General features: G+C 32.4%; 3 protein-coding genes across 4 annotated transcripts; 2 read left to right on the forward strand and 1 right to left on the reverse strand.

Moving 5' to 3' along the window:
• Nucleotides 1–1190: 1190 nt before the first annotated feature.
• Nucleotides 1191–5912, forward strand: LOC111615438 (patched domain-containing protein 3-like). Of its 2 annotated transcripts, XR_002755082.1 has the most exons (3): nucleotides 1191–2134; nucleotides 4811–5137; nucleotides 5198–5912. XR_002755082.1 is itself a non-coding variant. In XM_023356846.1 (2 exons), exons 1-2 carry the CDS (start codon nucleotides 1258–1260, stop codon nucleotides 5062–5064), a joined length of 1131 nt encoding a protein of 376 aa, XP_023212614.1. In that variant the 5' UTR covers nucleotides 1191–1257; the 3' UTR covers nucleotides 5065–5912. The 2 variants fall into 2 exon arrangements, 1 of the variants encoding a protein (XP_023212614.1); XM_023356846.1 differs by having other exon boundaries at nucleotides 4811–5912.
• A 4671-nt stretch (nucleotides 5913–10583) lies between these two features.
• On the reverse strand, nucleotides 10584–21183 carry LOC111615439 (uncharacterized protein CG3556-like). Its single transcript, XM_023356847.1, has 10 exons — nucleotides 21060–21183; nucleotides 20871–20999; nucleotides 17274–17393; nucleotides 16975–17203; nucleotides 16645–16898; nucleotides 13408–13583; nucleotides 12484–12679; nucleotides 12232–12409; nucleotides 11312–11445; nucleotides 10584–10669 (listed from the first exon to the last, which is right to left on the reverse strand). The coding sequence occupies exons 1-10, from the start codon at nucleotides 21127–21129 to the stop codon at nucleotides 10602–10604; spliced, it is 1554 nt and encodes a 517-aa protein (XP_023212615.1). The 5' UTR covers nucleotides 21130–21183; the 3' UTR covers nucleotides 10584–10601.
• A 135-nt stretch (nucleotides 21184–21318) lies between these two features.
• LOC111615437 (patched domain-containing protein 3-like) lies at nucleotides 21319–23698 on the forward strand. Its single transcript, XM_023356845.1, has 2 exons — nucleotides 21319–21742; nucleotides 21803–23698. Exon 2 carries the CDS (start codon nucleotides 21982–21984, stop codon nucleotides 23095–23097), a length of 1116 nt encoding a protein of 371 aa, XP_023212613.1. The 5' UTR covers nucleotides 21319–21742; nucleotides 21803–21981; the 3' UTR covers nucleotides 23098–23698.
• The last annotated feature ends 1590 nt before the right edge of the window (nucleotides 23699–25288 follow it).

Genomic DNA, 25288 nt, shown 5'->3' on the forward strand with positions numbered 1-25288 from the left:
ATAATTCCAATTTTCATATCATGGTAATGTTTAATAATTAAAGTTACTGTTCTCTTTCAAGTATTCTTTGACGTTTTTTAAATTAAATTCTGAAGTCGGAAGAGGCAGAAGTTTTCTTCTAGAATTTTATATACAAGGTAGTTACCGGTATTAATAAAAGTAATTTCGACTCCATTGCAAAGTNCTGACATTAAAGTCATATCATAAATATACGTTTTGATTTAAAAGTTGCAGAACACTTTTTAACTTGTCTTAGAATTTGGATTTTCCAAAATATGATTTATATAAAGGCCTTAGACATTCTCCTTGACAGTGTGACCGTGCATATCTGTGTTCGTTGATCGCAATTACTAGTGATAATGCCACGAAGACGTTTTCGAGCCTCTTACCACCATTACCAAATAACAAATAGCATTTAATAAACCAAATAAAACAGAGATACACAAATCAAGATACATAATTTAACTTATAGTAAAGATATAAGCGTACTACCTCGACTGTAGATCTTTTCTGTCTCTGAAGGCGGTACGAAGACGGCGATGTTCTCTGGACGATGCTCGAGGAAAAGGATGTGAGTGAGGGAATTAGGTGCTTGCTTCCGAGCACAAAAACCTGCCGTCAGTTCTGGCACATTCGAAAAATCACAAATTGCCCCGAATAACGGGAAAACCGTCTTTTTTATCGTAAGTAAATTTACGTCCGCTGACGCGACGGATTGCACAGGAGTTAGATATTCAGATGTTTATTAAGATTAGAGATAAACTCTTGTGAAAGGAAGTTGATTTTCCCTTTTGGCACAAAAGTGATCGATGTGTCTTCCATTAATGTAAACAACATGTAACAGATATATATTTTTTCCCACGTTAATTTAATGATATAATTCCAATTTTCATATCATGGTAATGTTTAATAATTAAAGTTACTGTTCTCTTTCAAGTATTCTTTGACGTTTTTTAAATTAAATTCTGAAGTCGGAAGAGGCAGAAGTTTTCTTCTAGAATTTTATATACAAGGTAGTTACCGGTATTAATAAAAGTAATTTCGACTCCATTGCAAAGTGTTTTAATTTTTATCATTTTTATTTTTACTTATAGATATTTTCATTAATAAAACGCTCATATAAATAGTTTCAGTTTTTTTAGATTTGCAATGAAACTTAAGTATCCGAGCGTTTACTTATCGCAGAAGATGAAGGAGTTAGGATTACGTGTTGGGAGAAATCCTATTTACTTTATCGTCGTTCCACTGTTTGTATCCATGGTATTAGCTACGGGTCTTCACAAGTGGCACGACGAAAGGAACATGAAATATTTATTTGGACCCAAGAATACCAGACATGTTAAAGAAGAAGAAGTTATAGCACGACTATTTCCAATGAATTTATCTTCCGATGCACACATGGAAAGGATGAACAGAGAACCAAATGTAGTAGTAGTCCTAATTACAGCCAAAGACGAAGGATCAATGCTTCGAAAAAAAGTATTTCGAGAAATTATTCAATTAGATGAAATTATTCAAAATATAAAAACTGCGGACAATTTCACATACAATGATTTGTGCGCACGAAATAACAAAAGATGCTTCGAAAATTCTATTTTATTCATGCAGAATGAAGTGGAAATGATAGAAAACAAAACTTATACTATTAAATATCCTTTACACGAAATAAGTCGATACGAGTATCAACTGAACAGTTTATTTTTAGGAGGTGTACAAAAAACTTTAGAAGATTACGTGAAAAGCGCGAAAGTGTTGAGACTCGTTTACTACTTTAATGACGATTCGAGTATTGACAGAAACAGAGTAGAAGAATGGCAAAGTTTGTTTTTGGATCGTATTGAATCAAGTAATTTTGAGTACATAATCGTCGATCGATACACGTCGATTACAATCGAACAGGAACTATTTAAAGTGTTGTATCGTTTACTTCCTCAACTTCCGATTGCAATGTTAGCAGTAGTAATCTTTTCAATGCTGACTTGTCTGTATAACAGTTGGATCGAGAGCAAACCTTGGATCGGAGTCATTGCATTAATATCGGGAGGAATGTCTTTGGCTTCGTCATTTGGATTGATCATGTATTTTAATACACCGTTTGTGGCTCCAGCTGGATCTATACCATTTCTAATTATAGGTAAGAATTGTAAATTGTTTAAAATTATATAAAACTTGTTTTTCTTACCCTATTAATATTGTCCTTCACTTTTAAATTAATGCTATATGCAGATAAAGATAATTGTTGGATTTGAGATATATTCGAATTGCTGTCAAACTCGAGTGGTAGCTCGTGCAAACTTCAAGCTAATTGTGATGTTCCCGGTGTTAATTAAAATGTTAATGTTGCGACAGAATTTCACAAATTTTGACAGAATACAGAAATAAACACATTGGTTTATTTTTAAAAAGAGACTATTTCGAAAGTGGAAACTTCCGTTCGCCCACAAGACAATTTATCTTCTGCTTGCTGAATACTATATAATATATAGATGTCTATATGACAAGGTTGATCGCGGAGAAAAATTTGTAGGTAGGTATTTGTAGTATTGTCAGTGAAATATTTGCCGAGGGTTTATCTTGATCACAATATTCTATCTTTCGATGTTTCATTGTTCCTGTTACTCTTGGTTTCATTACGGTTTTATAAGAAATTGGTCTCCTCTTTCAGCTCCTTTTGACATGATTAAAGCTAAAACGTTTCTATATCTCAGCTAATGATGATTTAAATCAGTGATTAGCAACTTTTTTGGATGTAAGCTGCAAAATAACTTGTTAGGCGCCGCATACATATTTTCTTACGAAGCTTCAAGCAGGTTTCCATGATTAAATCTTGCTGTATACCGCATACTCCACAGCCTTCCAGTGCCTTAGGTACTGAATAATATATGCTGTCGACATGTACACCAGTAATTTATAGTTTATTGTCATCTTTTAACTGGTCAAGTTCGGTTTGAATATTCTTCATGACGAATATGAGCTTATATTCGTGACGAAGCTTTATAGGGATTGCATAATGGCAAAAGACAGAAAATGGAAAAATAAAATTACGTTTTCAAACTCCAGAGCCGAATATTAAAAGCTCGCGAGCCGCATATCCCGGGCTGCAAGTTGCTAATTGATGTGTTTATTAATGATCGTTCTATTGCTTTAAACTTCGATCACAGACAAAAGGCTTTCTGATTTATGAAGATTTCCGCTCAATAACGTCAATTTATACGGTTAGAAACTACTACGAACCTACCACGGATCCCAGAGAAAAATCCCCAGCTTTCTTGCCTTTTGAAGGGTTCCCTTTACGAGAATTCTAATATAATTAACGAACAGTACAATTTTGCCAGGCGAAATTGTACTGTACAAATTGAAATTAAAAATTGGGCAAGTGACTGGATAAAATTTCTTTAAAAAAGAATGCTGCATGAGATAAAATTAAGGTAGATAACTAAAAAATTTTAAATAAATAAAAATTAAAAATTAAAATTTGTTATCTTATAAAATAATATAAATTGCTATTGCATGTAGATTGGTAAAAAGTATATTTTTTAAACCTAACTTTACTTCTATTTATCTGTTTTAATTTTTAAAATTTGTTATTTTTAAACATAGCCATATTGTTTTACTTATCTATCTTAATTTTATCTCATGCAGCACCGTTTTTTTAAACAAATTTAATCCAATCAATTGTCCAATTTTTAATTTCAATTTGTAATTAATAATCAGCTATTTAAGTAAAAGGAGATTTTAAAAAATATTATCTATATTATGTGTGATATAAATTACACATATTATTTCTTTTGTAAAAAATAAGGACTGAAAAGGGGTCATTAAGACCCGAAATGCATTTCCTACATTAAAAAGGTCTTTATCAATAACTGTTCTTTGTGTGATAAGTTACTGAAAAAAACCCAAAAACTTTAGGTTTTTTAAAAAAAATTCACAGATACCAGTAACGGTACGATTAATTTTAAGTGTGCACTGAACGTACGAGTTTCAATAAACGAGCTTCGATTATAGTAAGAGCTGGGCTTCTTCACACGAATCACGAAGTTATCACATATAAATCAAGTCACGTGAATCAAGAGAAAGTTACGAATTGCATTAAAACAAGTTTAAGACAAAAACAATAAAAATCGTAAAATTGCCCATTGGAAAATTATTTTATTATATTTGTTAGTCTTGTTAATGAGCAAATTTTAGCTTCGTTAAATATTAAAAATCGGTGCAAATACCGAATAGCGAATATGGAATTTAAATATAGTGCATTAAATTCGAGTAACTAAATAGAAATTGCCAGCCTTAAATTGAAATTCCGAACCTGTATATTAAAAACTGCTGTGAAATTGCAATACAAAAGGCAATTTACACAAAATAAACGATTCTGTGAACCTATAATTAAATTTACGCGGAATAAATCAAGTGATTTAAAGTTGCGTTAACATTCTATTGCCATATTACCTGCCACTTAATCTATTTTTTTTTTGTCTGTATTTAATGTGAATTAAATAAAACAGGATTGTTTTTCCTTAAAATAGAAGCAAGTTACAACATTAATTATTAAATTAATAATTTTCATTTATATAAGAAAAGCAATTAATATTAAGTCTTGATTTCCATTTAAAAGTGGCATGATAATTGCCTTTAGAACCCTGCTCAATGTCTCGCTATTTCTAAGTTAAAATAATTTTAACTGAATATGGACAATTATAGATATATTTTTGATTTAAAGAACATTTCATTTTAAATGAAATAACTCGATACTATTTATGACATTCGCTGTACAATTTCCTGGGTTTCAAAACAATAGATTTTGTTTCAGGTATAGGCATGGACGACGCATTCATCTTTTTAGCTGCGTGGAAAAAAACCGACCCACAGAAGACCGTACCGGACAGACTCTCAGAAGTTTATTCGGAATCCGTCATTTCTGTTACCGTAACTTCAGTAACGAATTTCATAGCCTTCACTTCAGGACTGTTCACCCCTTTCAGAGTAATAACTTATGTTTGTTTGTATGCATCGGTTGCTGTTGTCTTCTGTTACGTTTATCAGATAACGTTTGTTGGGGCTTGAATGGCAGTCTTTGGATATGTGGAGAAACAAGGGAGAGATTCTTTATTCTTTACAAAAATAAATACTCAGAAAGGTAAGAATAACATAATGAATTTTTCAACATATATATATTTATTTGTTTGTTTGTTTACAGAAAACCGTTCTTGGATTCGAAAGTTTCTATTTTCTATTCAATCTTGGAAATCTACGAAAAATGATGTTGCTCCTAAGCCGTCAATTTTTATTTGATTCGGTTATATTTTATCAATTTGGTACGTGAAAATAGTTATTTTCTTCATCATCGCCGGACACGTTGCTGTAGCACTTTGGGGCATGACTCACACGCATATTTTCGGGTCACTTTCTGAGGCGGTGACATATGATTCATATTTTGCAGAATATCATAAAAAAATTTTTAACAATTTCAATCACTACGAATACAGATTCCAAATCATTATCGATCAAGAAATAAATTACGCAGACGTACAAATTCAGAATGAAATAGAGAATTTTTTCTCAGAAATGGAGAGAAAAGGATTAATTGCAAATTTTCTTACCGAGTCTTGGCTCAGATCCTATTTGAAATTTCTCAAGGACCGAAGAATCTCATTATCTGTACAATCATTTAACATAAGTGATACGAAGGATTTTATCTCAATTTTGCGCAGTGTTTTTCTACGTTATTCTTCTGCACGACGATTTCGTAATGATATTGCATTCAACTCTAATTACTCAGCTATCGTGGGAAGCAGATTACTTTGTCAGACTAAATTTACTACGGAAGAATCTTCATATTTAACTTTTATAAACATGAGGAAACTTACTGAAAAAATGCCTTTTAAAGTTTTTCCGTTTCACTTTTTGGCTTATTGGACCGATAGCATTGAATTGCATGTAAAATTTACTGCACAATTGTTGAGTAGTGTGGTGATCATCTTAGTGATTATTTGTATCGTTCTTATACCAGACATCGTTGTTATGGTTTCGGTTGGTCTTTCCATTGTTATTATAGAAATTTCCACCTTGGGTTACATGGCTCTGTGGGATGTCGAATTGTCACCAGTGTCTATAATCGTTTTAGTCATGTGCGCTGGTTTTTCGGTCGATTATTCTGCTCATATAGCTCATGCTTATAGACACTGTGACAGTGAAGATCCCAATGAACGTCTTCGTCATAGTATAAATTCTATCGGATACGCAATATTTCAAGGTAGTGCAACAACAATAATCGCCGTGTTACCTTTAGCTATTCCTTTGGCTTATATATTTGTTGCGACTTTTAAAATAATTTTTTTGGTTATTTTATTTTCCGCCGTTAATGCTTTGATATTTTTGCCAGTTCTTATGTCCACGTTGAATCACGTCAAATTGAAAATATGCGACAGAAAGAAACGTAGTAAAAACCTTAATACAATTGATGGGCATACAAATGTCGGTTTTTCTATTTGAGAAACAGCAATATAAATGTCGTGTTCTTTTTCTTCTAAATGCTGATAACTCTGGGTATTCCAGATGGTTATTTCCTTAAAAATTTCTGAAATACAGTACCAAAAAGAAAGGTTTATGGGAAAGTCGAATTAGGTTTCTGTGGATTGAGCTAAAGTGACTGAATTGTAGCATATTTCTGTCCTGAAAATACTTAAACTTTTTCAGGTGATTCAATAACCTAATAAACCAATTAATGTTTTTTAATCAGATGTTTAATGATATTTAGATTATTAGTCTTACATTTTAAGAGGATTGTTGAGGAATGAAGCAATTTGAAAAAAACTGAGTTAATGATATTTGATGGGCTTTTGTATTTATGTCCTTTAAGACTTCAACAACACTATGGTCAGCAATATGGTCTGATTCTTGAAACTTCTTGCACACGTTATCAATGATGCAATTTTTGAAAGCTTAGAAGCTTTCATTGTGAATATTAACGTTTTTTCATGTTCATCATTTACGATGTCGTAAAGGTTTTCTGTAATGTCCAGTTCTTCATCCGTGGATTCTAAATTTCTTTGGTATGGGGTATGTTCTCAGCTTCTTATGATCAAATGGTCTTCCTACTTGCTTTGCCAACTTTTATTGATATAGCTTTCTATGATACGGAATTGTTATTATTATTATTATTGTATTGGATTAGGCAATTATTGAATGCATTTTTGTCTGTGGCATAAATTTTTTTCAGGTTTGTTGCTGTACTAAGATGACTTAAGTGTATAATAACAATAGTTATTGTACTTTGCTTGACTTTATTAAAAAGTGTAAAAATTGGCGATAAGAGAGGCGATAACTTTTTGCAAATTTGTACAGTATTTGAAATATTGTAAAAGCAATTCGGTGATATAAAAAACAATCGTTTGAACGATCGTAACTTTTGTAAAGTAAAGTAAAGTAGCGAGTAACTAGAATTACCTTTATGAAATTAAAATAAAATAAATGTTAGCAGCTATAGTATTTTACTATCATATTTTAAGTGTTTCTTCCATTGCACACGCATGGATGGCTAACGGTACGATGTTAATTTTTTAAAAATGTTTTTGCAAATTTCTAAAACAATCAATTAAAGCAGAGAATAAGGTGATTCGCGTAATTATAAAAACACTCAGTTTAATTGGGGAAAAAAAATATATTTATATATATGTCATGTATTTGATTGATAAAGTGTACACTTTTATTTCCTGGATTTTATTATTATTTTTTAAATGATGAAAAAGTAATACCAATAAAATAAGTTCTTGTAATTAAAAAAAAAAAAAATATTTACTAACTTCCAATAGTTTTGTGTCTCAAAGGTATAGATAGAGACAGTGATTACACATTTTATCCAAATTAACAAATTACTGTATATATTCAAACCGTAATTATTTGCATAGTCCTAGTGAACAATTTATACGTGTATTTTGAGCATAAATATGTTAAGATGTTCATTTTTAAAAAAGGCCGAATTACCATTTTGAAAGCTGAGAGATTGTGAAATTTTTGCCAATAAATTGAAACTCAACTCAGCTTCTTTTAAACCTTTAATAAAAACACTTAACACCTTATATGCTGAGATATATTTATTGAAACACAAACGTTTTCAGCCTAATGGAATAGGCCATCTTCAGGTGAACTGGCATTCGAACGTATTTCAAAATTGTATTAAATGGAACGTTCGATCATTATAAATTCAAAATTAAAACGAAAAATAAATTAACCAACCAATATACAAAATAAGTATACTAAATAGATCGACGCCATATTAATATAAATAATAAATAAGGCGATATAAAAAAAAAACAAAAATAAAAACAAAAACAAAATAAATAAACCTAAAGGATTAAATGCACAAAAGGACTAAATTCACACAAAAAAATATATACATAAAAAACATCATATTATAAAGGGCAGATAGGAACTAAGAATTTGTGTGTTTTAACTTTTCTTTTACAAGGAACTTCCATGCCGATGATAAACCATCAGCATCCCATGCATTGATACAGCCGTCTCTTAATTTACTCTTATAAATTTCAATTTTTTCATGTTGCAACGCCAAAGATGGGGACCTCAACGTCTTGAGAATAGATGCTTCATTCCATTTAACTACTGAAGCCTCCGCTTGTGCCATATTTGACAAAACCGTGGTATAATGTCCTTTGCTAATGTCATATCTGTGTTCTTTAAGCCTAATAGCCAAATTTCGTCTTGTAACTCCAATATAGTCCTTCCTAATTCCTAGCTGTTGGTTTTCAAAGGGAATTTTATACACGCCCGCTGTTTCTTCTTTCTTCAGCTTGTCTTTGTCGTTTCTAAGAATACTGTATAAATTAGGACCTCTTTTGTAAACAATTTTGGAGCGTTTTTTATCGGAAACTTGCTTCATGATGTCCTTGAAGTTTTTATTATACGTAAATTTTGTGATCTTAAATTGATCTGTTCCCGTTCTTAGCCTTTTGCCTCTTTCATAACTTTTTACTAGCCCTTCAATTGTACTTCTGCGGAAACCCAAATTTGTAGCTACTTCCTTAATTCTGTTAATCTCTTTACTCCTATCCAATATATTGGAGCAATAAGTAAATGCTCTCCTAATGAGTGCCCGAAATGCTGACATTTTGTATTCATGCGGGTCATTCGAATTAGCTGGTATATAGAGAGGATTGTGCACTCCCGCTTACGGCGGGCCTGATGCAGATTTTAAACAAACTTGTACAAGCAAACTATGTTACATTCTTTCACTTTTTGATGTAATTAAATATAGCCGACTCTCACAGAAATCTCGTTTAGGGAATACTCTATCGATAAGGCCCAAAATGGTGCCGCACAGATTGTCCAGACCTATTTATATAGACCTTGACTTGCTTGTTTCCCTGTAGGTGGGCAAAATTACATTCTGTGCCTCAAAGGAAACTTTATATTATATGACTACGTTTACTAGATTGAAAAATATGAATAAATTCCTTTCCTGCCTCGCTGTCTGAGTACTTTCAAAGCTGATCTGTCCGTATTTTGCCTGCAACTTTACCTAGTAATGAGTTATCCTTAATGTTCAGTTATTGTCAAATAATTCTAATAAAATTTAAATTATAATTTTGAAAGACCCTGAATGCATTTTAGCAAAATAAAATTTTTTAGTTGTGTATTAATGTTTACTTTTTCGGCTGTTATACTGTATATAACAGAGGGAAAGTATTGCGATCGGTCAAAAAAATCACTCCCCAATAATTTTTACAATTTTGGTCTTAAGACACCTTTTAACCTCGAGAAATGTAGAAAAATTTGGATGATTTTTTCCTGTGTGTATGGATATTAGTCTGTGTGGATCTGTGGTGAGCAAAATTTTGTTCGCTTTCTTTGAAGCTTAATAACTCCTGTGCTTTTTGTCGAAAATTTCTGAAATTTTTCAGGTAGGTTTGTTTGTAAAGGCAATCGATGCTATTTAATTTTGGCGATTAAATGACAAAAGAGTGGGGAGATAAAGGAGGTCGGGTGTATCTCCAGTAGGGTCGGACCTAATGACAATTTTATTCGTATTACGGTCTATCTGCTCTCTTCTACTATTCAGTGATCTGCTCACTATTGAGAGTAGTTAGTTAAAATTATAAGTATAAATAATTCAGAGAAAAACTAAATTAGTTAAAATCGATAATCTTTGCATTCATTTATGTATCGATGACGATATCAAAATATTAAAAATACAGAAATTTATTTCATTGTAAATTCTAAAATATAGAAAATGGAACAATTGGTTTAAAATAATATTTTTATTAATTTACTATTAATTACAAATTACAGAATTATTAATTAACATAAAGAAGTAAATTCAAAACGGTATCTACGTATATGTTTTTTTATACTAAACATTGTTTTAGTAATGTATATATATATATATATATAGGATGGTCCGAAAATTGGTTAACCAAACTTCTTGCCAGCGATTAAGGGAAATAAAGCATTTGATGAAGACAAAGTTTGTCTTTAAAATAATTAACTGATTTTGGACCACTCATAACTAATTTTATAAATTAGTTGACAAATTTAGTAAATTAAGTATTTATTCACAAGCACAGATAGAATTTTGCAAGAAATGTTTAATCAATTATTGATTTATACCAATAAACATAAGTCTCATCTTCTTCAGGTATCACTTTATCAGGAGCTGGAAAATTTAGAAAATCAATCAGCAAATTATATAAATAATCAAATCGTTGTCGAATATAAAATTTAATTTTGTTATATTCTATACTAAAAACGTAATACGGGGTAGATCCATGCTTTAAAACCTAATTCTTTGTTGAAATTCTGATTTCCCCTGGGCTATACGTCATAAATTTGAATTATGTTTCCGATAAAGTCGTAAAGTGGGATCGGTTAAATGTACACATATTTAACAATATACATACTAATTAAGTATTTACAAACTAATTCAACGTGTGAATAAATAAATAATATCCGTGGTTAATTTTTAAAACTTTAATCTCATATTTTATTCTTCTTAAATATTTTATGGTATTATTAAAGTTTATACTTAATGTATGACCTTTGATGAACATAGACTGAATAATAATTCAGTTTATAGACCTCAATATGGATGAACATGTACAGAAAAGAACAGCAAAAAGTAATTAAATCTTGTTGAAAGAATGGAGGGGCATTTACATAATTGCTAACCTGCAGGGGTTGCGAACTTGTCACTATTCTGTACTAGAACTTTGTTAAATGTATTGCGATTTAGATCGATCGGAATAAATAGACAACTATTGAAATGTATAGAGAAATAGAAAAGCGTGGAAATACTTACATTTGCATTGCTGTAAAGATGTTGAATTTTCAGAAGTTTTAAACAATTGCCAATAATTCATTTCTTCCGGATGATTAACTAATCCAAATATGGAGTAGACGTATTTACCCCACGGATAATCGACGAATTTGAATCTAGAAGACATTTTTTAATACTTTTACATTCGAAACTTTCTTAAATTTTCAATGAAATTTTATTAATTACTAGCAGGTAGGCCCGGCGTTACTCGGGCAAAAGTAACGATAGCGAAGATTAAAATTATTACGTTATAGTCAACCTTACCCGTTTTCAAAGAATGCAAGAATTAAGTCCCTCTGTTTCCAGACTAATTAGAAAATTTTTAGATGGGTCTAAAAATATGTTCGATTTCCCGCAAAACGAAAAAAACTACATTTGCATTTTGCACGTCGCATCTTGCACGTCGCACGATGCAAGATGCAAACGTTTGCACGTTTGCATCTTGCATCTATTCTCTTAACAATTCCATTGTTACGTAACACTTCCATTGTTGATGGAAGCGTGAAGCCTTAATCCTGTCTCTCTCCCCCGTGGGAAGGAATTTCGAAAAATCCCTTCTTAGTATGCGTTCTCGTGACGTATCCTAACTATGTATCAAATTTCAACTTTCAACTACTAAGAAGGGATTTGACGAAATTATCAACGCGGGGGAGAGAGAGATGTATCTTAAAGAACTCGACTTTACTGTACTATTTTAGATGCGGTTTTTGCGTTTTTCCAGAAAATCGAACATATTTTCACTAATTAATCTGGGAAGAGGGAGACCTAATTCTTGCACCCGGTGAAAACGAGTGAGATCGGCTATAATATAATAATCTTAATCTTCGCTATCGTTACGTTTTGCCCGAGCAACGTCGGACTCATCTGCTAATAACAATATAAAATATTCTCACAGAAATTACCTAAATTTATCATCGAATTTTTCGGCTAATTGCATGAATTCAAAAAATGTGGAATTAATGGGAACATTAAAAGAAAGACTAAAAATAACATCTTTATTTTTTCCAACGAAGATATAATAATTTACGCGATGTTTTTTAGCTCTTCTAGAGTCGATTTCTTCTTTTATTTTCAAGTCATCTGCAATTGTTTAATAATAAAATTATTAATTGAGCTTCAAAGCTTTACGAAGTGAAATAAATAAATATACCCACGTAGTCGGTTTATATTGCAATTGACACTCCCCAAATTAACAAATGTGTTCCCATTGAGTATTGGAAGTACAAGATAAGTTGATAAACCATCTCCGAACGAACCGTCTTGCTTTTGATGCGATAGAAGATAATTAATAGCTTGTGTTACATTCCATTTTATGTTCTTGGTCACGTGGTATTCAATAGAGAGTAATGCCTGTTTCGTATAAAATTGGTGTAAGCAACCATTGATAAACATAAAAATAATATTGTAAATACTCCAGTTTTACAACTAATAAATTTCCTGTTGTGTCAATACGAAATGTCGTATATTTTATTAACTGTAGTGTGTAAAAAATATAAGTGTATGGAAAGACAAAAATCAGGAAAACCATAAATTACGTAACGCAGGGATGCATATCCTCAAGTAACAAAACGATTGTTTTCGAAGTGTTGGTAGCGATTCGCACTGTTTAATCACCACTTTGTACGTTATACATGTACTATATTAATAATGATAACGTTCGGTACCTTGCTCCTTATATTAATCCTTAGTACAATCAATCGAGGCTACGGTAACGTAATTTTGAGGTGGGTATGTGAGACGCCATTGCGGAGCGTTACGGGGAGTAGAATGATAGTTGAAAACTATAAAAGTCGAGTTATGTAATTTATAAACCATATCTATCCTAAGAGAAGGTGGACTGAGGGAAAACATGGAGTAGATAAAATTGAATTGATTAATGTATTTGTTAGGAATTCGTGTTTTAGAACCCCAAGCGTAAAGAAAAGATATATTTTGACGACCGGGGTATTGTTTCTGAGTTCATAATCTCGACTGAATTATATATAAGAAACATCTCTCGCTTCGTGGCTATGTTTCAGAATGATTTTGGTTTCAAAAGCAAAGATAATTACAAAAATGTTATGTTAACAAGAACTTACGTGAAGCAAAACGGCTGTTGTATATATATTACCGAAGGAACCATCTTTATTTTGCAATTTAGACAAATTTTTCATCAGTTCGTTGAAATCCATAAACTTGTAGTTACGAAGTAATGGAAATTGCTTACTACGACTTTTCAGACAGGAAAATGCCATTGAAGCATATGCTTGAGAATCTATATAGGTTAAGAAGTAAATTATTTATATCTAAATTACAGTTTAAATATGCCATTTCAAAAGTACCATAGTAAATTTATAGTTTATTATATAAATGTCTACTAGGACATATCGTATTATTAGGACTTATTATACTGGTGTTCGGTTTCTGCGAATAACAATCTTTATTGTTCACCCGGTATTTCAAAAGGTATATGAATTAAATTTATAATTGCTTATTAGAATTTAAATTTACATTTACGAGAAGAATTTCACAAATACACTGGGCCATAAACCTGTTTATTAACGCAATTCTTTAACTATTTCAGATGTTCTGACAATTTCAATCATATAAAAAATTTGATACATGTTCTAAAGTATAAAGTTATTGATATATATTATTAACACGAGGTGCATCTGCACCACTATGATAATATAAATATAAGTCAAAATATATAAAAATTAATAACAACAAACTTTAAACGTTCTCGTAATATTTTACGAAAATTGAAATAATAACCTTAATAATTTTAATATTCGTGAAGAAGTAAGTTTTATGCTTTTTTTAGATAACCTAAAATTATAATTAAATTATAATAATTATAATTTCTAACAACTTTGTAATTTATATTTCCATAAAACTCAGAGCACCAAGGAGTTGTCGTATCGATATGAAACTTGGCACACAGATAAGTCTCGAGCAGATATGAAAATAATTAGAGTTATAGCATGATGATTCACTGCATAATGCCAACAGAGGACGTTAAAACGCGTCCCTTTTGGCCTACACAAAGCACTCAAAGGCATCCTGTCTGTTGCAGAGGGAGGATTTATAACTAGAGATGCCTTTACGTCGCAATCGAAGACCATATGATCAACTAACAGAGTTTGATAGGGGAAGGATCATCGCATCGAGAGAAGCCGGATGATCAAATCGCCGAATAGCAGCCACCTGGGTTCTTCTGACAACACTATGCGGTGTTTGAGCCAATGAACGAGAGCCAGCTGGCAACACGACTCCCAGGCTCGGGTACCCCCTCGACAGACCATTAGCCGAGAGGCTGTCCCGTTATCCGATAAACATGCACACGGACGATAGTACCGTTGCCCGCTATCCGAACACAGATGGCGCCATTATTCCAGTTCTCCATTTTTCTCCGTACGGTTTCCAGCCGTTGCCAATGGTGTTCCGCCATTGACAAGCCACTCACTGTAAACGCCTCAATCCTAAGGTTTGAATCCTAAGGTCCCACTGTCGGTGTGACATCACATACGACAACTGGCGACCTCTAGTAGTGATCCAAAGAACCAGAAAGCCCAACGATATATTAGTAAAATTCTGCAACGTGTTGGCTCCAGAGAACAATTTTCCAACAGGAATGAAATAAATGGTTATTTTGCTTTCATTTTGTAATCACTTACGTATATCACCGTTACATTCGCACATGTACAATTTCGTTCGATTCGACAATAACTTCTTTGTGCGCTATTTTTTATGGCAATGAGTGTATAGCAATGCTTTATAATGAAGATTATTATTATTACATTACATTATTTTCAATAATTTAATAATCGATCATATAATAAACGAAAATCGCTGTATTTTCAAATATTGAAAGCAAATTAATAGTTTTGTTTTTAACTTATTTTCTGCCATGCCAATCGTCGGTTCGGCTAGGCCCATAATGGAGGCTATTGGATGGTCAGGAAGGTGCACGATCAATCTGGGACAGATTTCCCGCTTTAATCATGTGAGGGCCAGGATTTAAGAGGGCCGAGATTCGAATAGTTATATTCATTTTTGTTCATTCATTCACCGTTTTGTTTCAAAATCACACCGATTTTTTTTAGTTAGGGTTAACACAAAAAAAGGGAAAAACAACCGACAAATTTTCTCATAAAAATCGCTCATAAAAACTACGTTCCCACGACAATACTTCCCTACAGAAGATGAGTTAACTGTTGTGTCATAAGTTTGTCACTTCGCCCACCATTGGTGAACGAAGATCATCACCTCTGACGTACAGTACATGGGGAAATCTCGAAAAGAGAGCCCCCATATAAAAGACAAGTGCGATGATGACACAGGGGGAGAAAGTTATTGTTCTGTACTCTGCGTGTGTGTGTGTGTGGATTACCTGCCTCTCGTCGCCACCATCCTCGATAGAACTATTTTATGATTTGCGGACTTACGTCGACTCACAAACTATTTTAACGAGCCCGGGATTCGGACTCCGAGATCGTCCTGAAACCACCATCCTGTATAACTAGAGGTATTTATCCTACACGCGATGATGTGTAAGCTCTCTCTCCAATATTCCAACCTCGCGGATAGAGTCGCGACTACTTTATACTTTGCCGTTACTTTATGAACTATACGGATACAAATCCCGAGAGGGATTTGTATCCGTATAGGATAATTGGAATACATTGGAATTGGAATAATTGGAATACAAATCCCGAGAGGGATTTGTATTCCAATTATTAACCATGTATAAATGTACGGAATAAACGGGTATTTTGTTAACGAACGATTGAAGTGCATTTCATCCACCATTATCACCTCCATACTGAACCCGAAGTCCTCGACGAGATCGCTCGTGATAATTCCTCCCCATCTATCCGCGTATCTATCCGCGATAAATTGATAGATTGGTGTCAGATCCTGACAGGTGAAAGAATCTAACGATCCTTTCTCCTAACCCTTTTTTTCCCCATCTTTTAGACAAGCGAGACCGGACCTCAAGGTCTTGAGTCGAGTAAGAGGTAGGAGAGTGAAGAACTCGTAAACATCTTACCCCCGATTAGTCTCACAATCATTTTATAATGATTTTACTATCAAATCAAACTCAATTTTTATAATTTCATAAATCTGATTGTTTAGAAATAAATTCAAAAATCAATTATCTTCTATGCTACATTTAAATTGCATTTATTGTATAGATTATCGCTTTTAAAATTTAATGTCAAACATATTTTCCACAATATATTATAGTTTGTCTACGTATTGATTATGAAAATATTTAAATATACTTTATATCTATTGTACAATCTAAAACAGATAAATGTATTAATCGTTACCTATCTGATGAGGCAAATCTTTTTTAAGCAGGAAGACCTCTTCTAATTTTTTCATTTCTTTCGAACGAATAGTTTGATTAGAATTGCATATTGTCAATGCAATTGCAGGGTTTATCGATTCAGATTCTTCAATTCTTGCTTTCAATAAATCCACTAAATCGAATTCTTGAAAATTTTTCGGATCAGAACAAACGGCAAGTAACGAATTGACGTAAGATGCTATTTCGTAGGTCTTGATGTCTTTAATGTCGTTCCTATAAAAAGTCATTTTTTTGTTAGGTATAAAGTTATATAATTCGTCAAATGGGAACGTGTTTCATATATTATTACGTCAGCAACGTTTGAGAAAGTTGAAGTTTCAGTTGCTTGAACATTAATTGATTCGTTACATCAGAAGTGTTTAGGTCGTGTTCTTCGGAAAGACGAAGTGTCACGATGGCTCGATTTGTGTCTCTATCCCATCCCCAATCCGATTTTCTCTGTTTTCTCAACCACGAAAGAGCTTTCATCTTACTTTGTCTTACTCCAGGTAAATCTTCGATTCGAAAACCATTTCTCACTAAAATGCAATTAAGAATATAGTTAAATAATATTAATTAATAGCAATTAGTATTTGTATTAGGACTTACAGCAATTTACTTCGTCAGAGTTATCTGTACAATCCTTATAACCATCGCATGCCCATTTAATGGGTATACATTTTTCGTTATTTTTGCAATAAGTCTGTTCTCTTGCGCAATGTGGGTAGTCTGCAAATGAATTAAATGTAAGTTAAATTTATTAGAATTTATTTATTAATTTTACGATTAGAATATATATTCAAAATATTCTTTAAATTTATATTATATTAATTAACATACCGTAAATAGACTATAAATCTATGTGCCAACTGTAATTTTTTTTGATGTAGTTCATATGAAGTGCACAGCATATATTTTAAATTAAATAAATTAAAAATATGATTAAAAATATGCTCCCCCCTCAAATTAGTAGTGGCTTGCTCCTGTACATCATACCTCTTCTTTTAACAACAAAGTGCTGGTTATCTATTGAAATAATGTGATTCGATTTAAATCGGAAGTCACATTATTTCAATCCAAAACTTATACAGTATAGTTAATCGGGATCTCCTGCCCTAAGGTTTCCATATTTGGTCTCGGATTTCATCTATACTCACGATTAACCCCTAACAAGTAGAGCGCAATAACGATTTAAGTTGACAAAATGGAATAGATTTATTTGGATGGAAGTGCAGGCACTGGCTACTTTTTAAGTGAAAACTAATAAATACAAAATCCAACAACGAGTTGCTTAACTTTCCTGCGTGTGGCGTAATCTGTTATAATATTTAATTAAACACAACTTTTTATATGTTTAATTGTTATAAAATGGCAGAAAGCTGGATTTTGGAAATAGGGATGGGTTTTATTTTAAAAAAGTTGTAATTGCTAACAGCAAGTAAAAGCTTCATTAACTCAATTCGAAGTATGACACACGACCGCCCTTATCTCTCCACCCCGTCGATCTGTAACCAGCAAAATTTAATAGCATCAATCCCTCTAATAAACAATCTTTCCTGCAAAATTTCAGGAATTTTCGGCCAAAGGCACAGACATTATTCAGTTTTAACGTGAACAAAATCATGTTCTGACACACACAAACAAACAAACAAACATCCATATAGAAATTACCTAGAACCGTTTTTTGCATTTCTGGATGTTTCAAGATCCCCTGAGTCAAAAACTGTAAAAATCTGAGGGTGGGTCATTTTTTGATCGATTGCCATACTTTCCCTCTGTTATATATAACAGAACCGCGAAAGTAACTCCGAATCCGTTATCGGTTTATTCGTTAACGTTTTTCAGCTCATTTAGTTAAACGAAAAATTATAGGTCAATAGGTTATACAGTCGACCCCCCCTATAACACGGTAGATACGTTCCGTTTTTTTATGATATTTTTATATATTTTGTACGAGTCCTTAAATACATGAGCCAATCACAGCCCGGCACGTGTGCAGTTTACGGACTACGGCTGTTTGAAAGGTTTTCTTCCATAAAATTAATCGATTCTAGACTAATTTGACTCAACATTTCCAAAATACGTATAATTTTTTTGGGAATAATCCATTTAAACTATGCTATAAACAAAAAAAATGTAGGATTACTTCCCAAGTGTACACCGTTCGACGACGCCATTGCTTAAGCTTGTTTTCGTCGCGGAGCGGCGCATCGAACGGCGGGCGCTTGTTTCCCGATAAGTTATTTTCTGCGAAAAATTCGCTGAACTTTGGAGACATTATTAATATAAATATAATTTTTATGGCCGTTAAATAATAAATGGTTTTTAGTAGGTCCGCTGCTCGTTTAAACTCAACGGTTTGTGCAATATCGCTATTAGTCTAGATTCGACCAATCTTGTCACTACACGAGTCGGCGATGACGTTTTACCGAATAATACGAGTTTCTTTTAGCGTGTTTATACTAATACTGTCGCAATTTTTTCGCCGTTATATACGAATCCGAATTATATGAACCCGTTTTATAAGTGGGGTCTACTGTAAGAGTATTGCGCGGCAAGAAAGCGTTTTAATCGTGGCTGGAAGAAGCTATCATGTGAGTCAATGACAGGAACGCTTTCTGTTAAACGAGTGGGGAACTTGCGGTTCAAGATGTGAATGGTCTGTGGTAAGACTCGAATATTATAGAATGTTCGAGGTTCAGGGACTTAGCGGTAAAGTTCTAGTATCTTCTGTTCCCTATTTAAGAGCTGTAATCAGTGCGAGTGAGTCAGTTGAATGAATTAACGAATTTGAGCTTGTTCAGAACATACCGCGATCGAGGTTTATTTGAAACATAAGCAATACTGGATTTCTTACGTCGTTTAAAATTAATAAGTGCTGTATTTACTTCTATTGTATGTTGTAAGTGTTTTAATAAATCCGTTAATGTTTTTTGCGCGTTTATTTAATTTTTGGACCCAATTCCGTAACAACAGCAATCTAAAATGGATATTAAAAATTTATAGCACGGAAGGTATGTATCTATATTATTTTCATTTGAATTGATGAGTTGCAAAGCAATCTAATTAAAGCAACCTAAAATCTTCAGGAAATGCGAAGACTGTATTTTTGCTTTTAATAGTGAAAAATGCCACTTACATGTCATCACAGATTTAAAATGAAATAATCGGCCTATGTGGCGACGTCATTAAATACGACATCACTACTGACGTAAAAAAAGCATGTGCTGACAGTATCCTGGCAGAAAAAAGCAGTGACGCATGAGGAAAAGAGCAACTTTCCATTGGGGTTAGAAATTTTGACGAAGAAAAGATGGTTCGTGAAGAATTTCTAGGTTTTGTAGAGTTGACTGACATGGATAGCATCTGCAATTAACAACTTTGTAGAAAAGGTAGGCCTTGATCCAGAAAAGTGCATCTGGAATATCGATTTTCTGAGGAGAACTTGCCCGCATTTTCATTGTTTACGTTGCACCCTCACGTAATGCTTGATATGACGAATGATGATTTAAAAAACAACTACAATTTTTTATAGTTACTACAATATGAATAATTTCCTTAGTGAAGCTGAACTTTGGTACAACCAGTGGAAAGGAAAAAAATGTGCCAAATGCCGAACTGAAAGAGATAGAAACTAGCTGCACTAGTTAAAGAAACGCAATTGTTCTACCCATCTATAAAACGGGCGATACTTATCTCACTTGCACAGCCCTGCACAACGTGCAATATCGAAAGATCCTTTAGCACCTTACACAGGGTAAAAACTTGGATGCAATCAACAATGACAGAAAATCGGATTGTCGGTCTTTGTATAATTCGTGTGCGTAAAAAGAGGGTTCTGAAAGCTAAAAATAAATTTCAGAAAGAAATTTCTGAAATTTCGACAACATTTAGCCGAACTCCCGTAGGCTAGTGCTGAAATAAGATTTAAATAGGTTCGAATAGCATTGCAACTAATTACTTTTACCGTTTTCAAATGTTGAAATAAAACCATTTTTTAATAAACAACGTTATCTTATTTTTCCCCCTGGAGAAAATCCTGACTACACCCTTATGGGCAACCCTAACTAACTTAAATTTAGGCTATGCCAGTGAACCACGTTTTCAAGAAATACTCAATATATTGTATACGGTATTTTTACGGGTAAATATAAATTAATTATATTTTAGAAGAGAAAAGAAAAATTAATACCAGTAGAAACTTACAAAGATGACAACTTTTTTTCTCGCTTCTATCTCTGCAGTAATTGCGATCTTCATAGGTCTTATAGCACCAGTAAGTTTTATTAATGCATGCTCCATTATTACATTCAAATTGGTTGTTTTGACATCTTCCTGTTAATTTATATAAAATAAATAATAAAGATTACGAAATACTTTAAATACTGTACTTACTTCCGAAAGAGACCACAAGCTTTATGCAAGACAGAGAAATCAGTGCATAAAATAATATTAAACTCTTCATCTTTATAATCGACTACGATGTAAAATTTCCGAAAACAAAACTAAAACTTATTTTATCAATTTATTATTCAATCTTACGAAATATTTATCACGAAGATATCGATAAAATATATTAAATACAAAGAACACAATACTGATTGATTAGATAANAATTTTATCTGAATATGGACAATTATAGATATATTTTTGATTTAAAGAACATTTCATTTTAAATGAAATAACTCGATACTATTTATGACATTCGCTGTACAATTTCCTGGGTTTCAAAACAATAGATTTTGTTTCAGGTATAGGCATGGACGACGCATTCATCTTTTTAGCTGCGTGGAAAAAAACCGACCCACAGAAGACCGTACCGGACAGACTCTCAGAAGTTTATTCGGAATCCGTCATTTCTGTTACCGTAACTTCAGTAACGAATTTCATAGCCTTCACTTCAGGACTGTTCACCCCTTTCAGAGTAATAACTTATGTTTGTTTGTATGCATCGGTTGCTGTTGTCTTCTGTTACGTTTATCAGATAACGTTTGTTGGGGCTTGAATGGCAGTCTTTGGATATGTGGAGAAACAAGGGAGAGATTCTTTATTCTTTACAAAAATAAATACTCAGAAAGGTAAGAATAACATAATGAATTTTTCAACATATATATATTTATTTGTTTGTTTGTTTACAGAAAACCGTTCTTGGATTCGAAAGTTTCTATTTTCTATTCAATCTTGGAAATCTACGAAAAATGATGTTGCTCCTAAGCCGTCAATTTTTATTTGATTCGGTTATATTTTATCAATTTGGTACGTGAAAATAGTTATTTTCTTCATCATCGCCGGACACGTTGCTGTAGCACTTTGGGGCATGACTCACACGCATATTTTCGGGTCACTTTCTGAGGCGGTGACATATGATTCATATTTTGCAGAATATCATAAAAAAATTTTTAACAATTTCAATCACTACGAATACAGATTCCAAATCATTATCGATCAAGAAATAAATTACGCAGACGTACAAATTCAGAATGAAATAGAGAATTTTTTCTCAGAAATGGAGAGAAAAGGATTAATTGCAAATTTTCTTACCGAGTCTTGGCTCAGATCCTATTTGAAATTTCTCAAGGACCGAAGAATCTCATTATCTGTACAATCATTTAACATAAGTGATACGAAGGATTTTATCTCAATTTTGCGCAGTGTTTTTCTACGTTATTCTTCTGCACGACGATTTCGTAATGATATTGCATTCAACTCTAATTACTCAGCTATCGTGGGAAGCAGATTACTTTGTCAGACTAAATTTACTACGGAAGAATCTTCATATTTAACTTTTATAAACATGAGGAAACTTACTGAAAAAATGCCTTTTAAAGTTTTTCCGTTTCACTTTTTGGCTTATTGGACCGATAGCATTGAATTGCATGTAAAATTTACTGCACAATTGTTGAGTAGTGTGGTGATCATCTTAGTGATTATTTGTTTCGTTCTTATACCAGACATCGTTGTTATGGTTTCGGTTGGTCTTTCCATTGTTATTATAGAAATTTCCACCTTGGGTTACATGGCTCTGTGGGATGTCGAATTGTCACCAGTGTCTATAATCGTTTTAGTCATGTGCGCTGGTTTTTCGGTCGATTATTCTGCTCATATAGCTCATGCTTATAGACACTATGACAGTGAAGATCCCAATGAACGTCTTCGTCATAGTATAAATTCTATCGGATACGCAATATTTCAAGGTAGTGCAACAACAATAATCGCCGTGTTACCTTTAGCTATTCCTTTGGCTTATATATTTGTTGCGACTTTTAAAATAATTTTTTTGGTTATTTTATTTTCCGCCGTTAATGCTTTGATATTTTTGCCAGTTCTTATGTCCACGTTGAATCACGTCAAATTGAAAATATGCGACAGAAAGAAACGTAGTAAAAACCTTAATACAATTGATGGGCATACAAATGTCGGTTTTTCTATTTGAGAAACAGCAATATAAATGTCGTGTTCTTTTTCTTCTAAATGCTGATAACTCTGGGTATTCCAGATGGTTATTTCCTTAAAAATTTCTGAAATACAGTACCAAAAAGAAAGGTTTATGGGAAAGTCGAATTAGGTTTCTGTGGATTGAGCTAAAGTGACTGAATTGTAGCATATTTCTGTCCTGAAAATACTTAAACTTTTTCAGGTGATTCAATAACCTAATAAACCAATTAATGTTTTTTAATCAGATGTTTAATGATATTTAGATTATTAGTCTTACATTTTAAGAGGATTGTTGAGGAATGAAGCAATTTGAAAAAAACTGAGTTAATGATATTTGATGGGCTTTTGTATTTATGTCCTTTAAGACTTCAACAACACTATGGTCAGCAATATGGTCTGATTCTTGAAACTTCTTGCACACGTTATCAATGATGCAATTTTTGAAAGCTTAGAAGCTTTCATTGTGAATATTAACGTTTTTTCATGTTCATCATCTACGATATCGTAAAGGTTTTCTGTAATGTCCAGTTCTTCATCCGTGGATTCTAAATTTCTTTGGTATGGGGTATGTTCTCAGCTTCTTATGATCAAATGGTTTTCCTACTTGCTTTGCCAACTTTTATTGATATAGCTTTCTATGATACGGAATTGTTATTATTATTATTATTGTATTGGATTAGGCAATTATTGAATGCATTTTTGTCTGTGGCATAAATTTTTTTCAGGTTTGTTGCTGTACTAAGATGACTTAAGTGTATAATAACAATAGTTATTGTACTTTGCTTGACTTTATTAAAAAGTGTAAAAATTGGCGATAAGAGAGGCGATAACTTTTTGCAAATTTGTACAGTATTTGAAATATTGTAAAAGCAATTCGGTGATATAAAAAACAATCGTTTGAACGATCGTAACTTTTGTAAAGTAAAGTAAAGTAGCGAGTAACTAGAATTACCTTTATGAAATTAAAATAAAATAAATGTTAGCAGCTATAGTATTTTACTATCATATTTTAAGTGTTTCTTCCATTGCACACGCATGGATGGCTAACGGTACGATGTTAATTTTTTAAAAATGTTTTTGCAAATTTCTAAAACAATCAATTAAAGCAGAGAATAAGGTGATTCGCGTAATTATAAAAACACTCAGTTTAATTGGGGAAAAAAAATATATTTATATATATGTCATGTATTTGATTGATAAAGTGTACACTTTTATTTCCTGGATTTTATTATTATTTTTTAAATGATGAAAAAGTAATACCAATAAAATAAGTTCTTGTAATTAAAAAAAAAAAAAATATTTACTAACTTCCAATAGTTTTGTGTCTCAAAGGTATAGATAGAGACAGTGATTACACATTTTATCCAAATTAACAAATTACTGTATATATTCAAACCGTAATTATTTGCATAGTCCTAGTGAACAATTTATACGTGTATTTTGAGCATAAATATGTTAAGATGTTCATTTTTAAAAAAGGCCGAATTACCATTTTGAAAGCTGAGAGATTGTGAAATTTTTGCCAATAAATTGAAACTCAACTCAGCTTCTTTTAAACCTTTAATAAAAACACTTAACACCTTATATGCTGAGATATATTTATTGAAACACAAACGTTTTCAGCCTAATGGAATAGGCCATCTTCGGCCGAACTGGCATTCGAACGTATTTCAAAATTGTATTAAATGGAACGTTCGATCATTATAAATTCAAAATTAAAACGAAAAATAAATTAACCAACCAATATACAAAATAAGTATACTAAATAGATCGACGCCATATTAATATAAATAATAAATAAGGCTATATAAAATAAAAACAAAAATAAAAACAAAAACAAAATAAATAAACCTAAAGGATTAAATGCACAAAAGGACTAAATTCACACAAAAAAATATATACATAAAAAACATCATATTATAAAGGGCAGATAGGAACTAAGAATTTGTGTGTTTTAACTTTTCTTTTACAAGGAACTTCCATGCCGATGATAAACCATCAGCATCCCATGCATTGATACAGCCGTCTCTTAATTTACTCTTATAAATTTCAATTTTTTCATGTTGCAACGCCAAAGATGGGGACCTCAACGTCTTGAGAATAGATGCTTCATTCCATTTAACTACTGAAGCCTCCGCTTGTGCCATATTTGACAAAACCGTGGTATAATGTCCTTTGCTAATGTCATA

The sequence above is a fragment of the Centruroides sculpturatus genome, unplaced genomic scaffold, assembly GCF_000671375.1.
Source record: "Centruroides sculpturatus isolate CEXI.00-Female unplaced genomic scaffold, Cexi_2.0 scaffold2280, whole genome shotgun sequence".
In the NCBI taxonomy this organism is placed as follows: domain Eukaryota; kingdom Metazoa; phylum Arthropoda; class Arachnida; order Scorpiones; family Buthidae; genus Centruroides; species Centruroides sculpturatus.

Bases quoted from the DNA above. Each gene is read 5' to 3' on its own strand.
- LOC111615439 (XM_023356847.1), bottom strand. From the start codon at position 21,129: ATGAAGAGTTTAATATTATTTTATGCACTGATTTCTCTGTCTTGCATA. The intron at 17,204-17,273 runs GTAAGTCCTAAT...ATTGCATTTTAG, and splicing joins CTCTGACGAAGTAAATTGCT to TGAGAAATGGTTTTCGAATC. The intron at 11,446-12,231 runs GTAATTTCTGTG...AATGTCTTCTAG, and splicing joins AAATTCGATGATAAATTTAG to ATTCAAATTCGTCGATTATC.
- LOC111615437 (XM_023356845.1), top strand. From the start codon at position 21,982: ATGACTCACACGCATATTTTCGGGTCACTTTCTGAGGCGGTGACATAT.
- LOC111615438 (XM_023356846.1), top strand. From the start codon at position 1,258: ATGGTATTAGCTACGGGTCTTCACAAGTGGCACGACGAAAGGAACATG. The intron at 2,135-4,810 runs GTAAGAATTGTA...ATTTTGTTTCAG, and splicing joins TATACCATTTCTAATTATAG to GTATAGGCATGGACGACGCA.